Here is a 13776-nt window from a genome sequence, read left to right on the forward strand (position 1 = left end):
CCATCTGCAAACATTTCAATTACCCAGCATGAAATGCTAAACTGAAAAACAGAAGAAAAATAAATTATGGAAAGGGTATAGAGCAGGATTCCAAAGTGAAACGCTGTAGCCAAGAAAATACAATCTGCTGGGTTCAGCAGGGAGAGATCCATGCTCCATTAAACCCACTGGTGAAGACATCTACAGAATACTAATATGTGACACAAAAATATATTTATGCAGATCTGCATGGTTGTGGATGCTATTTGGGAGCAGAGAAGCAGACATCTGTAAACTGTTACCGTACATTAACACTGCAATCCTAAGCAGAGATGAATCCTTCTAAGTCCATTGAAATTAATGGGTTTAGAAAAATATATTACTGCTTAGCATGGCACTGCAAGTTTCTGGATGATCAGGGTTGCTCATTCATTGCTTCGTTGTTACCAAGGCAGTTCCATAATGACACAATTTTTAAAACCAGCTTAATGCATAGTTACCTTTAAAAAGCATTTCCCCCTTCTTTTCAGAGTTCAAGATCAAAGCTGTGCAAAGCCTGGCTGAATCAATACACTTCATCACACCACGTGGGTGGCATTATTTATGGCAGTGCCAACTGCTACTGATTTAAGTCAGGAAGGAAAAGGAGAGTTGATGATCCTGCCAACCTCACAGAACCCAGACAAGTCACTATGCAGGGAGTGCTAATTAGCACTCCAGGTCTCTAATGTCCATGATAACATAGCATGCAAAGTTTTACCACCAAGAAGGGCTTCAGAAGAAAAATGTAAGAGATAACTTAACAAACCAGTGATCCAAGAAGCCCTCTTGAATAATAAATGCTTGTTCTATAAGATAAGTGTGCTAATATGCAGACAGCATGGACTGACAAGAGACCTCCAAAGACTGAAACCTGATGCCATATCTGGGAGAGGAAAGAGGGGGGGAGTGCTCCCTTTACAGGCCAAGAAGCCCATCCATTTGCTTTTGGTGCTCTGGGAAAAGCCTACTGGTTCTACGACATTTCATAATACCTGTACACCAACAAAAATACCTAACTTTAAGAGGCAGGGCAAGAAAAAAACAGCTTGTTCCCCCACTGCTATCATGTCTTCTTTGAGTGATGAGCAGCTGGCTCATTGTCTTCAGGATGGCAGGAAGAGCGCACAGCTGAAAACACTGCCTGCAATCTCACAGTCAGCGTTGCTGTGAAATTCCCTTCAGAATACATGAGCTTCGAGCACACACAAGCTAGCACAACCACAGTTCCAAGGTATGACAATACCCACTTTCTATAACACTTAGCCAAGTGGCTCCTTCTTTGCTTCTCTGTCCTCTTCCTACCCCCACCAGATGTTTTAAACGTATACAGAAAAACTTTTTGTTTAATACACAATGCAACCTAATTTATTTCATTTTTACAAGGGAAAGGCAAAGTCAGGGAGGATTCAGGTTTAAATTGGACAGGTGAACAGGCAACATGAATGAGGGAAACTTAACGATAAACAACATATAGTCTGTCACAAAAATGTCATGTTTTTGTTCTATGGACAAGTGTTTGGGACTGGTGACAGATAAAGCAAGCGTGATCTGATCTGACAACATTTCTATAGTAGGTTGAGGCAGGAACAGACACACATATTTCAGTTTTCCTTCTTTAACACTTGATAGGGACCACCTCCCTTTTCTAGGAGTATTTCCCTCAGGGAAGGACTACTAATTTCACTTCCTTCTTTTAGGATCCCCTTCCATCCTTCACTCTCCTCCTTCTCCACCGTCCTTCCTGATACTCTCCACTGCCACTTCCTCAGGTCACCAGTAGAATGCCACTTAAATCTCCTGTCAATCAAGGTCCATCTGCAGTTAACTGTCCATCATAACAGGTAATAGAAATAACATCGTGCCGGCTGAGCAGGGACACAATGCTCTATCTTTGGTTCCCAAGGAGTAGGAAGATGGTAATAATCTGTGATAATCTAACAAGGACACCAATCAGGCTATTTAGCTGCATTCACTGCCATTTACACATCTCACAAAGTCTAATTACACAAGGAGGTGGTCACAAAGGGAGCAGGCTATTGATGGTATTGTACTGAATGGAAAAACATCTCAGATGGTTCCTTTTGAACTACTATTGATTAAATTGCTACAGATGAAAAGGCCTAATACTATCTCATTAAACCTAAAGGTGTGCTTTATCCCCCTTGTCCAAAAACCATCTGCGTCAGTCTCAAAGAGGGAGGGATGTGTGATCAAGGCAGGAAAAAATCCTCCCACAATTAGTATAAAGAATATGCTTTAGGATAAGATGCACAAGATATGTACAGACTTTTTAAAACTACTAAGTTCTCTCAAGTTCATGGAACTAAATCTTGCAAGACATGACCTTCCAGTTCTGACAGATTTACCTATTATAAGCAAGTCAAAAGATCCCTCCAGCCAATGAACATAGCTTGTGCACGAATAGGGAGAAGAAAGGGAAGAGATTTTACATTCCCTTCTAGAATCTGCATTTTCACCAAACAAACAAAAACAGTCTCATGCCATTAAGTGTTTCAGGAGAATTTTAGACCACATGCCATCTGTGGAATTTTTCCTGGCACTTTTTTGCCCTGCAGTATATTAAGTTCCTTTGTGCAAACACTGAGACTATTCCCCCACCACCACAAAATGTCACAGTTCCTACCATAGATGACATTAAGTCTTTTTTAAAAAAATCTTGAACTATCTGCTGCATCACAGCAGGAGCCTTTTAAAATGAAAATTGTATTCGGAATTGCAGAATTAACAAATGACTAAATTGAGGAGGGGATGACAGCATTAGTCACCCATGCCTTTTCTAGAATAACTTTTGGGTTTCTGAATTAGAAACAAAGGTTTACTTTATATTCTTCTGCGCCATTGACTGAGGGGTGGATGAGAGGCTGTCAGACCTGCCAAAGCCAATTCATCCTCAAAGGACTGGGAGTTCAATGGCTTTCTTCACTGAGTCATGCAGGTCTGTCTCGGAATATGAGATGCAGCATTGATGAAGCCTTCCTGTTCGGTGTTGCTCATCAGGAGGGCCAAAGAACGTTGTAAGATGCTAAGTCCCCACTGGAGAAAAAGCAGGCCAAACTAAACGAATAGTAAAAGGCACATGAAGACTTGGATCAAACAGATACACTGGGCTGGTTGATGTGATACAACTAGAAGTCACTTAGGATTTCATTCAGCTGGAACTGGTCTTTTATATACATATGGAACTTTACTGGGGGAAGGATGGTGTAACATGTGCCAGCTATCAAGGGTGACCAGCTATCAAGGGATGTATGTTTCTGCAACATGGAAGTTATTTTAGCAAAAACAGTATTACAACACCTGACCAGCTCACACTTATTTCCAGTCTTGTTTTTTGTGTGTATGTGTATAAAGGGCTGCAAGTCACAGCTGACTTACAGTGATCCTTATGGGGTAGTCAAGGCGAGAGACTAACAGAGGTGGTTTGCCATTGCCTTCCTCTGCATAGCAACCCTGGACTTCCTTGGTGGCCTCCTATCCAAATACTAACCAAGGGTGACCCTGTTAAGTTTCCAAGATCTGATGAGATCGAACTATCCTAGTCATCCAGGTCGCGGCCCAGTCTCATTACCATTAATAAAATATGAATAATATAATATACCTATTGTGTTTCTCCGAAAATAAGACAGTGTCTTATATTAATTTTTGCTCCCAAAGATGTGCTATGTTTTATTTTCAGGGGATGTCTTATTTTTACGCTCCACAGATGCATGCTCTGGTGTTCTGTTCGACAGGCATGCTTCCAAACAAAAACTTTGTTACGTCTTACTTTCAGGGGATGTTTTATATTTAGCACTTCAGCAAAACCTCTACTACGTCTTATTCTCAAGGGAGAGCAGCGCGCGGCATAGAGGGGAAGGACGAGAGTGGGGAAAGGCCGTCAGTTATCCTGTTTCTCCTAAACAGGATAACTGGCAAGCGGCCACCGACGCCCTTCTCCCCACTCTCGCCCTTCCTCTATGCCGCCAAAGGCCGCTCTCAGCGTCAGTAGCATCCCAGAGGCGCGCTCGGCCGTCCCCACAACTGCCAGCGGCTTTCTGCGGCGTGTTACCAAAAGGCGCCGTTGGAGAAGAGAGCATTTAGATGCTGGCGCGACTGAGGGTCGTGGATGCAGCAGCAGCTTCGGGGTGGCTGGCGCTTGTCAATAAGCCGCCTCCCCTCTCGAGGTAAAGAGGGAGTGCCGTGGAAGGGACCCCGCGCTACTCTCCTCGAGTAGCGCGGGCCTTAAGGGAAGTGGGGAAAGGCCCCGAGCTGCTGCAGTGTCAGACTGAAACTGCCTGTTGTTACCAGAACTATTTTCTACTGTTTAATGGATATTTGTGAAAGCCATTTTCCCTTGGTTCAAGTAGAACCTGCTTTGTATGTGCATTTGGTTTAGCATTGCCAGCGCCAGAATAAAGCCAGAGAAATGACGAAGACATTCCTCCAGAACCATAATGCTGCAAAGACAACCTGGGAGCAAGTGTCGGATCAGAACAAAATGGAAAATTAATGGCCCAGGCAAAAGCATGTTCGAATCCATACTTCAAAAATGAATTCACTGCTAAGAACTGCAGTCCATTAGTTTCAAAGGTGTCTTGCTAGAACAGCCTGTGCTCCAAATAGCTGAAACTAGGAATTTAAATGCAAAATCACAAAAGAAGAAGAAGAGTTTGGATTTATATCCCCCCTTTCTCTCCTGTAGGAGACTCAAAGGGGCTTATAATCTCCTTGCCCTTCCGCCCTCACAACAAACACCCTGTGAGGTGGGTGGAGCTGAGAGAGCTCCGAAAAGCTGTGACTAGTTCAAGGTCACCCAGCTGGCGTGTATGGCAGTGCACAGGCTAATCTGAATTCCCCAGATAAGCCTCCACAGCTCAGGTGGAAGCAGGGAATCAAACCTGGTTCCTCCAGATTAGAATGCACCTGCTACTAACCACTGCGCCACTGCTGCTCCTATTCCAGAAAGCTAACCATGATAGTCTGCTGCAGTCAAAGTACTATAACAAAGTACAGCTGTGCTATTATACTACTAGAGTAAATACCCACAAATTATTTTTATTATGTATAGCTTGAGGAAAATGTCCTTTGGATTCCAACCGGAAACTGCTCAGAGGCATCACTTCTGCAAATTCTCTGTACAGGAAAACAAAATGTTAAAATCCTTTGTTCAACACTAAAGGGTGAGACTGTGGTCCACACTTGCTCTTAATGCCAGCAATATGGTTCTCAGCTTTCATAAGATCCACCAGTATCAGTGCAACCACATGAGAGTGGGAAATTATCCCGCCATGACATCATTCTAACCAAAGGAAGGGGAACCTGGCTCTATCACCCGGCAACTGACTGGAGAAGTTTCTCCTAACCCTACCTTCAAAAAGCAATGGATTAAAGGCGCTGGAAGTGGCAATCTGGGGTGCAAAAAATGAGTTCAGATACTTCAGACCCCTCCTGGATTCTTTATAGCACTCATGGTGTCTTGGATGAAAGATGCATGTCTTTCTTTTTAAATGAAACACAGGTAACTCTTTGACACTTATCAATGTAGACGGAAAATAAAATAACAATCCTTATTATCATCATTACACTTGAAGAGACTCAAATTATAATTAACGAAACCATCTTGGATATGTTTAAAATTTTAATGACATATAGACAATTTAAAAAGAGTGCTTATTCAGTATCTGTTCCAAACTATAGTGATGCCTTTGGCTCATTCCGCACATGCAGAATAATGCACTTTCAAACTGCTTTCAGTGCTCTTTGAAGCTGTGCGGAATGGCAAAAACCACTTGCAAACAGTTGTGAAAGTGGTTTGAAAATGCATTATTTTGCGTGTGCGGAAGGGGCCTTTGTTTAGAAGACTCTTCTGAAATCCATTTTGAATCAGAACTTTTTCTGGGGGTGGGGAGAAAAGTATACAGAACAATTTTTGCCAGTTTTCATCGCAGGCCTCCCATCATGCCCAGCACTATTTTGGGGGATCCAAGGGGCTTCAGCAAAGGTGGTCAGCCAGGAAGAAGTTCCATTCTTCTTCCAGAGCCATGCTTGTGCTACTTTGTACCCAAGTCAAAATGTCAACCGGTAAGGCAGTAAGTTTCTGACCATGCTCACACATCTTACATTGATATAATGACAAGATAATACATAGGACTGCTTGTGATAAATTTCCAAACATGATTCATAGTGGTCTATTAAAATTTTAAAAAGCAGTGGCCGTGACTCTCAAAAGTAACTCTCAAAAGTCCTTGCTCCAGGGGAGCACTTTGGAAAACGAGTGGTTTCGGCAGAAGAGATTTTATAGGAGTAATTGCTCCAGTGTAAGAGTGATAGTATCTCTTCCTGATCATTGTAACAACACTCTCCCCCAAAAAGAATGTGGTTCCTTGAGGCTGGAAAAGGAAAGGATGCAGTGCTATCACAGCTGCACGTGCTGCCTATTCTGGCCCATTAAAGACGGGAGGAGTTACGGCTCAGTGATATGGCCTCTGCTTGGCATGCAGAAGGTCTCAGGTACAATCCCTCACATTCCCAGTTTAAGGATCTGGCATTAGGTCATGGGAAAGACCTCACTGGAGACTCTGGAGAACTACTGCCAGTTTGAGTAGACAATACTGACTTTGATGAACCAAGGGTCTGAGACAGTACAAGGCAGATTCAGGGGCCTATGCAAAATGGAGCTGTAGAAATACTGCTGTGCTCAGTTCAGTTCAGGCTCCAAATAGCTGAAGTTAAGGAGCCCGGCTTCAGCAGCTTGTCCTGGGTATAGAAGGCTATAACCAGTGGTTCAGCAGGTTCGCTATAACCAGTGGATTCAGCAGGTTCGCACCACTTCGGAAGAACCGATTGTTAAAATGGTGCTTGAAAACAACCAGTTGTTAAATTATTTGAATCCCACCACTAGCTTTAACTATCCCCCACTTCTTTCCTAAGGGCAGCATGTTGGAAGATGGTAAAATTGTCCCTCCATGATGCGGCTGGCCTCTACCCGGGCCAGGGCTTTTATGGCCCTGGCCCCTGCCTGGTGGAACGCTCTTCCTCCATCTGTTAGGGCCCTGCGGGACCTCAGGGAGTTCCTCAGGGCCTGTAAAACCGAGCTGTTCCACCAGGCCTTTGGTGAGGCTGGCTGCTGGATCCGCCCTTCTTTGGTGCTCCTTACAGCTTTGTCATCTGCTGATTGAATATCGGCCTGTCCCCTCCCGGGAGGTTAATGCCGGACAACATCTACTTATTTTAATTGTGGAAGATCACTGCTGCTAGTGTTTTAATGCTTAATTTATTTGTTTTAATTGAAACTATTTGTTGTATTCAAATGTTGATTGTTTTGTAAACCGCCCTGAGCCCTTCGGGGGTAGGGCGGTCTATTAAATGTAATAAATAATAATAATAATAATAAAAAAGAGGTGTGGAAGAGAGATGATGGGTAAACACCAGGTAGATAAATGGGCAAGGGGCACAAAAATTGGCTTGAAATTTTATTTGTGGGGTGGAGGATCTATCCCTGCCAGTCCCATGTGTTTTTTAAAATGAAAAATCTTTAAGAGTTCTATAACCTATTGTTCAAAAATATTACACAAAGCCATTTTTTCTACTAAAGATTCACAGTAACGATAAATGCAAAAATATTACTTTGCTATTCACTGATTTTCCACTAGCTGTTCTAGTGGAAACACAAATTGTCAACAAAAGGAGGCATCCCAAAAGCCGGAAGGGGAGGCATCGGAATAAGCCTAAAACATAATTTAATACTATTCATTTTCTTTCTGAAACCAGTAAGTACACAAGAGAGAGCAGCAGTAAAACAAAAATCAAAAAGCCAGATAATTTCATTCAACAGCAACACTGCTGCCATTTTCTGAGCTCACTCTAAAAATGAAAGCCCAATACAGCTTTCAGTTCAGTGAAGAATGGCACCAAGCACACTTCAGCATTGGCGCTTTAGGCATCACAGCAATTCCTGTTAGCAACAAAGAATCAGGAAAGAGTCTTTACATACCAGTTGTGGACCATCAGCTTCTGCACAGCAAGCAAGGCATTATAGCGCACCTGCTGGTCTTCGTGATGCATATGGTTCATTACAAGCTGTTTTCCCCCGAGCTGTTCAATCACTCTATTTTAAAAAAGGGGGGGGGAGGGGGAGTGTGAAATCACAGGGAGAAGAATGGTAACATGTCTTTGTAAAGTTTTCCTTCCATTTGGATGAACAGCAGGCAGAAACCTACCCATCACATGGCTGTATTATCAAGAACTAGAAGTCACAATGAATGTCTCGTGGGTCCACTTTGTTCCTGAACTCTCCTATGGAATCTGGCACCCACCTAGCTTTTTGTTCTGCTGTCCTAAGACCTGCTGGCACAGCAGTCTTCCTTCTCTTGCCTTCATTATACTCTGGAAGCAACAAGGTATTTAAGGAAACCATCTACAACGCATTTTAAAATTCTGCCCTTTTAAAACTGTATCAGCCCAACTAACTAGAAATCTCAAGAATGTCTTTGATACTGTCATTAAGATTTTAGCGAGGCAAGGTGAATGTATTCAAAAACTATTATTAGTTGTCTGGGAGCAGTCAGCCTGAATATTTAATACTCTCAACTTCCACAGCAGGTACATAAAAAGACCATTCTTTCCAGAGGCGCCATCCAGCATTCTTGGAAGAAAACCAAAATTGGAGCCTGCAAAATGAAACAATGTAAGCCTGGACTATTCGTTCATAAAATATACCACAGGGCAATCAATACCGGCAGAAGAGTCTTTGGCAGAAAGATTTTCTGCCAGGAGGCATGGAACAGAAGCAACATGTCTGTTTCTTAATGGGGTTAAACTTGCTCCAAGAGATTAATTTTGCTTGGGAACCAAGGAGCTGATGGAGGAAATTTAAAATTTTACCAGACAAGGGATCAACTGTCTGAGACTGTAAAATAAAGTGAAGGAGTCAACCACACATGTTACACTTGACTTAATTAAAAACAGCATGGCAGGGAGAATACACCTGGCACTGATAGCACAGACATCATCCAATAAGTACCTATGGCTCTCGAAAAATCTCCATCCCCAGCGGAAAGTGTGTGATGATCATTTTTGATTCAACAAAAATAATTGCTTTGCAGCAACTGTAGCTAGGAACACTTGCTGAGGCAATGCTGTCTGACTACGAAGCTGCTACAAGGGAGACTTTCTTTGGTCTCCTATTATAACTCCAGCCTATCAAAATATCATCTGTAGCCTGATGGAATAGACTGGGATATTATCAAGGTGAAGGATTTCTGATTCTAACTAACTCTTCTCTTTACTTCCCTTTTGGTTTTTGACCCAAGACTCTACCTACTAAGCTTGTGCCCAGTCCTGTTTCTATCACAAAACCCCTATTCCACCCACATCAGTATAAATTTGTATCAGAAGCATCTACAAGTTATCTACTGGAAAAGTTTTCTTCCTGACTCTGTTTTCAAACCTGATAAATAGCTGCATGGACTCCTTTGCTCTCTATCTCTACAACCATGCACCACCCATATGACAGGAAGTTCACAGATACAAAGACTTACAAACGTTCCCCTTGCACAGGGATTTTTCACTGTAAGAAATGCCAAAGAGCCCTGATTTGAATGGCAGCATCCACATTGTACTCCAGCTGAGCATCACTTAGGGGCCTCCAGGGGCTTTCCCATTTCATTTAGTTCAAAGGGAAATTACCTTTGATCTAATTCACAGGAGGAACTATGAGGTGGAGAATGGCGGAGCATCCACACAGACATTCTTCTCAAGTTAACAGGGGAAGGGGGGCAAAACTAAACTTTGCCTTTAAAATGGCATAGCTAAGCTCTGCATATCTTTCATACATCCCCTTCTAGCCCTTGTAAGGACTCTCTTATGTCCTGCTGAGTCACACTGCAGCTTTTCAGTGTGGCTGGGAAAGGGATGTCTTGCTGGGATGTGGAGGGTCCAGCCAGTCTCTATTGTGTCTGTACTTCTGCACAGATATGATGGAATTACAGGAAAAGAAAAAAGTGGTAACAATAGAGAGCAGCAAGGGGACAATGGGGCATATGGGTAGGTGCAGATCTCACCTATTCCTATGACACTTGTGCAGTGGTCAGGATAGGTGATCATTCTGTATCTCTATGTAGAAGCAGAGCATGCATAAATTATGCAAAGTACCTCAACTTGTGCAACAAGAAGTTTTGTGGCATCCTAAACATTAACACAAACTAATTTATTGTGATATAAATTGTGAAATAATGAAATAAAGGTTTCATAACATTCCGGAAATCTTTGCCTAAGTAGACAAATTTAAATCACTATTTAAATCAGAATTTTTCAAAAGAGCATTTTTATAAAGCTAATAAAGACTATATAGTTCAGGAAGGTGGTTTTATAAAGGGAACTGAGATATGAACTATGCCACAGTGTATAGTATACTAATCTACATTTGTTTTTTATACTTATGTTAAACAATGCAGAAAATGGTATTATGTATTAGGTTTAACACTGTACATTTTGTCCCAGGTTACTATAATTCTAGTCCTATTACCTTGCTTATCATGTTTAATTCTATTGATTGTATTGACTTACACTGTGTTCCCAGCCTTGATTTCAGTCAGAAAGGAAGAATATAAATAAAATCAATCAATACATCTGTCAAGAAGTCAAATAAACCCAGCCGTGCAAGCACATGTACATGTGAGATGAAGGCCCCCATACCGTTTTCCTCGAGGATAGTGTCGAACATATTCTCCCACATCGTGAGCAGCGACAGCCAGGACCTGAGGGTCATCCGATACCTCCAAAAGCTTTGTCAGGATTCTACAAGATTTCAAACAGAGAGTAAGAAATCCCTTCTTTAAAAAGGACTAATTAAAAAGAGCTATAAAATCTCCTCTTTACTCAGCAAGGGGTAGAAATGGCCTATTTTAATCAATATCTTTTGGGACTTTGTTAATGAGCAAGTTAGCCTGATCAGCACTATCATTCATGATGAGTATACAAAGCTAAGCTACCCAGAAGACACAAAGCCCATATCCAATAACCAGAAGAGAAGCACAGAAACAAAATACAATGCAAACCTTTTATAAATACTATTATCCCAGAAGATTTGAATAATTTAATATGCTGATGAGCTTGGAAAAAAATTCTTAGTTTTGTCAATGACCAAAAAGTTCTGGTTGTGCAAAACATCCTAACACAAAGATGCAGAACATAATCCCATTGAATGCTATTTAAACTCTTCAAGTAGATCTGGTCTTCTGCAACTTTTCTATATAGTTGCACATTTTGGAAAAGAAGCTAAACAGCAGCTATTTCAAGTCACAAGGCCACAGCATTATAGCTATTACAGAGTTCACAGCATAGTTGTTATAACCAGGGCTCGCTGTCACCTCAACCGCAGTACTCCCATCACCTCAGGAACCTTCCTCAGGCCTCAGACATTCTCAACCTGGGTAGCACCCCACTAAGCAGCTGCTAGTACTTGCCTGACCTTACAGCCAGGAACCACTAACTCACCTTCTCCTCCCTGACCATCTGGCTCCGTGAGGCTTTTATAGCTTCCTTCTCCCTTACAGCTCCACCCCTGAGCATGCCCCCTTTGGCCGGGCCCTTCCTGGGTCTCAGCCTTTAAAGTTCTGCTGGCCCTTCCTCTGCTCTTCAGCTCCTGGGAGGAAAAGTCAGTTCCTGCTGCTGGGCGGGACTCTTGAGACAAGCCCTGCTGTTGCTGGCCTTGGTCTGGGATAGCTGCTGCCTTGCTCTCCCACCTCTTGGGCTGCTGAGGCTTGCAAATTCCTGCAGGTAAGGGGCTTAGGGAAGGGTGGCTGGGGTGGTTGGGGAAGTCCACAGGTCTGGGCCCTGGACACAGTAACTTTTTTCTTCTTGGCAGGGCAGAGTTTGAAAGAGTTGAGTTTTACTCTCAAAAACTGATACATCAGAGAGCAAGGAATTGTTTTATTTTTCATCTCTTTTCATTATATGTACCTGGATGGATAGAGTCAGTCTGTTCAATTAAACTAGTTTCTGTTTGCAAGAAAGCAAGTCAACATTATCCACTTAGCAAGGCCCTGAGATCTTTAAGACCCTTCAAATATATCTGCAGCCACTTTATTTCAAAGCAGATACACCGAAGAACCAATTAAAATATTAAGGATACTGGAGTGACTGGCTAATTGAAAAAAAAAAACAATATTTGACTTTCCAAGGAGTTTTACTAAACTTTATTGAACACTTCATTCATATTCAGATATTCTGAGAATGCATGGTCTAGTCACTGAGGAAAAATATGCTTGCTTGGAAGCTTTCAATTAAGTCATTCATTTAAATAGATGTTGTTTAGTGTTCCAGCATTGTTCAAAGAGACAAAAATATGAAAAACAGAATCTCCAACCGTTTCCAACAGGTTTCTGAATGTGAATTTCTGAACATTTTGACACACATTTCAAATTCTAAGATGACAAACCTTTGGTTTAACATAGCAAATACGGTTCTTACGAACTGACTCATGCTCCAAAATGCTGTGAAACGGCATAGATTGAGAGTGAAAGATCTTGGAGTTGTAGTGTATAACTTGAGGAAAATGTCAACTCAGTGTGTGATTCCATGCTGGGGATTATTAAATAATCAAAAAGCTAATATTGTAAAGCCCTTGTTCAGAGATCGCATCTGCAATACTGGGTACAGTTCTGGTCTCCACACCTAAAAAAAAGGTATTGCAGAACTGGAAAAGTGTGCAGAAGAGAGCAACTAAGATGGGTAAGGGGTTGAAATACCTTTTCTATGAGGACTTTCCAGGCTGAAATTTTTCAGTTTGGAAAAAAAATTACAATGGGAGACATGATATACATTCCTAAAAATTAAGCAAGGGATGAAGAAAGTAGACAGAAAGAACTTTTTCTCCCTCTAGAATTTGGGGGCAGCCAACAAAGCCAATCAGCAATTGATTCAAGATAGACAAAAAGCCTTTATCTAATGAGTACTTAATTGTGGAATTCACTGCCAACAAACATGGTAAGCATAAATGGCTTTTAAAAATTAGACAGATTTAATGAGAATATGTCCATCAATGGCTATTAACCATAGTGACTAAAAGGAGCATCCAGATTTAGAGAAAGTAAAACTGAATAGTAGTACTAGGAAATAAAATCAGTGGAAGGGCTCTATGCCCTGTTTCTTGGCTTCTGAGTGAAAGGGGATGCTGGAACAGACGGACACTACTGCAATCCAGCAGGGCTCTTATGATCTAGCAGTGAAAAATTCTGCATTGGGGAAAGGGAAGTGGAAATGTACCATGTAAAGAGGTAACAAAACTGGGATCTGTAAAGAACTAGAGCAACTGCTGGTATCATCATCAACCAACGTACAAGTCGTCAAAAGAAAAATGGAGGTTAATGAATCCCACATATATGAGTAAATATGTATAAAAGTGAGCTTTGTATAGAATCTCTGTGATCTAGTAATAAAATCTTTAAGATTAGACCCAGTCTGATATTTTGATTAATGTATGAAAAAGTGACTTTGTTTAAGATAAATAGCTGTTAACCTTCTTAGGACTAAACACCAAAGATTAAGATAAATTTGCGTAAGATTAGTTGTCAGAATTTTAAAAATCTGAGTTTACATCTTATCACACATCCATATAGCAGTGACAGTAGTTTTATTTTTGCTCCTAATTTTCACAGGAAGATTACCACTTAAAGACTATCTGGGAGCATTAAGCCTAACTTGTGAGGACAATATGTCAGACAAATGGGGGTCCACAGAACTTGCGTGGGGGAA

The 13776-nt window shown here is 41.6% G+C and overlaps 1 protein-coding gene across 2 annotated transcripts in view; it reads right to left on the reverse strand.

The window, feature by feature from the left end:
• Positions 1-13776, reverse strand: part of ATP6V1H (ATPase H+ transporting V1 subunit H) — a 52383-nt gene that overhangs the window by 4055 nt on the left and 34552 nt on the right. For both annotated transcript variants that reach the window (XM_048507780.1, XM_048507781.1), the window contains exons 12-13: positions 10717-10818; positions 8015-8128 (exon numbers count right to left, since the gene is read on the reverse strand). In XM_048507780.1, the coding sequence (XP_048363737.1) occupies positions 8015-8128; positions 10717-10818 (216 nt within the window). The remainder of the gene's footprint in view (positions 1-8014; positions 8129-10716; positions 10819-13776) is intronic.

Source organism: Sphaerodactylus townsendi, linkage group LG09 (genome assembly GCF_021028975.2).
Source record: "Sphaerodactylus townsendi isolate TG3544 linkage group LG09, MPM_Stown_v2.3, whole genome shotgun sequence".
NCBI lineage: Eukaryota > Metazoa > Chordata > Lepidosauria > Squamata > Sphaerodactylidae > Sphaerodactylus > Sphaerodactylus townsendi.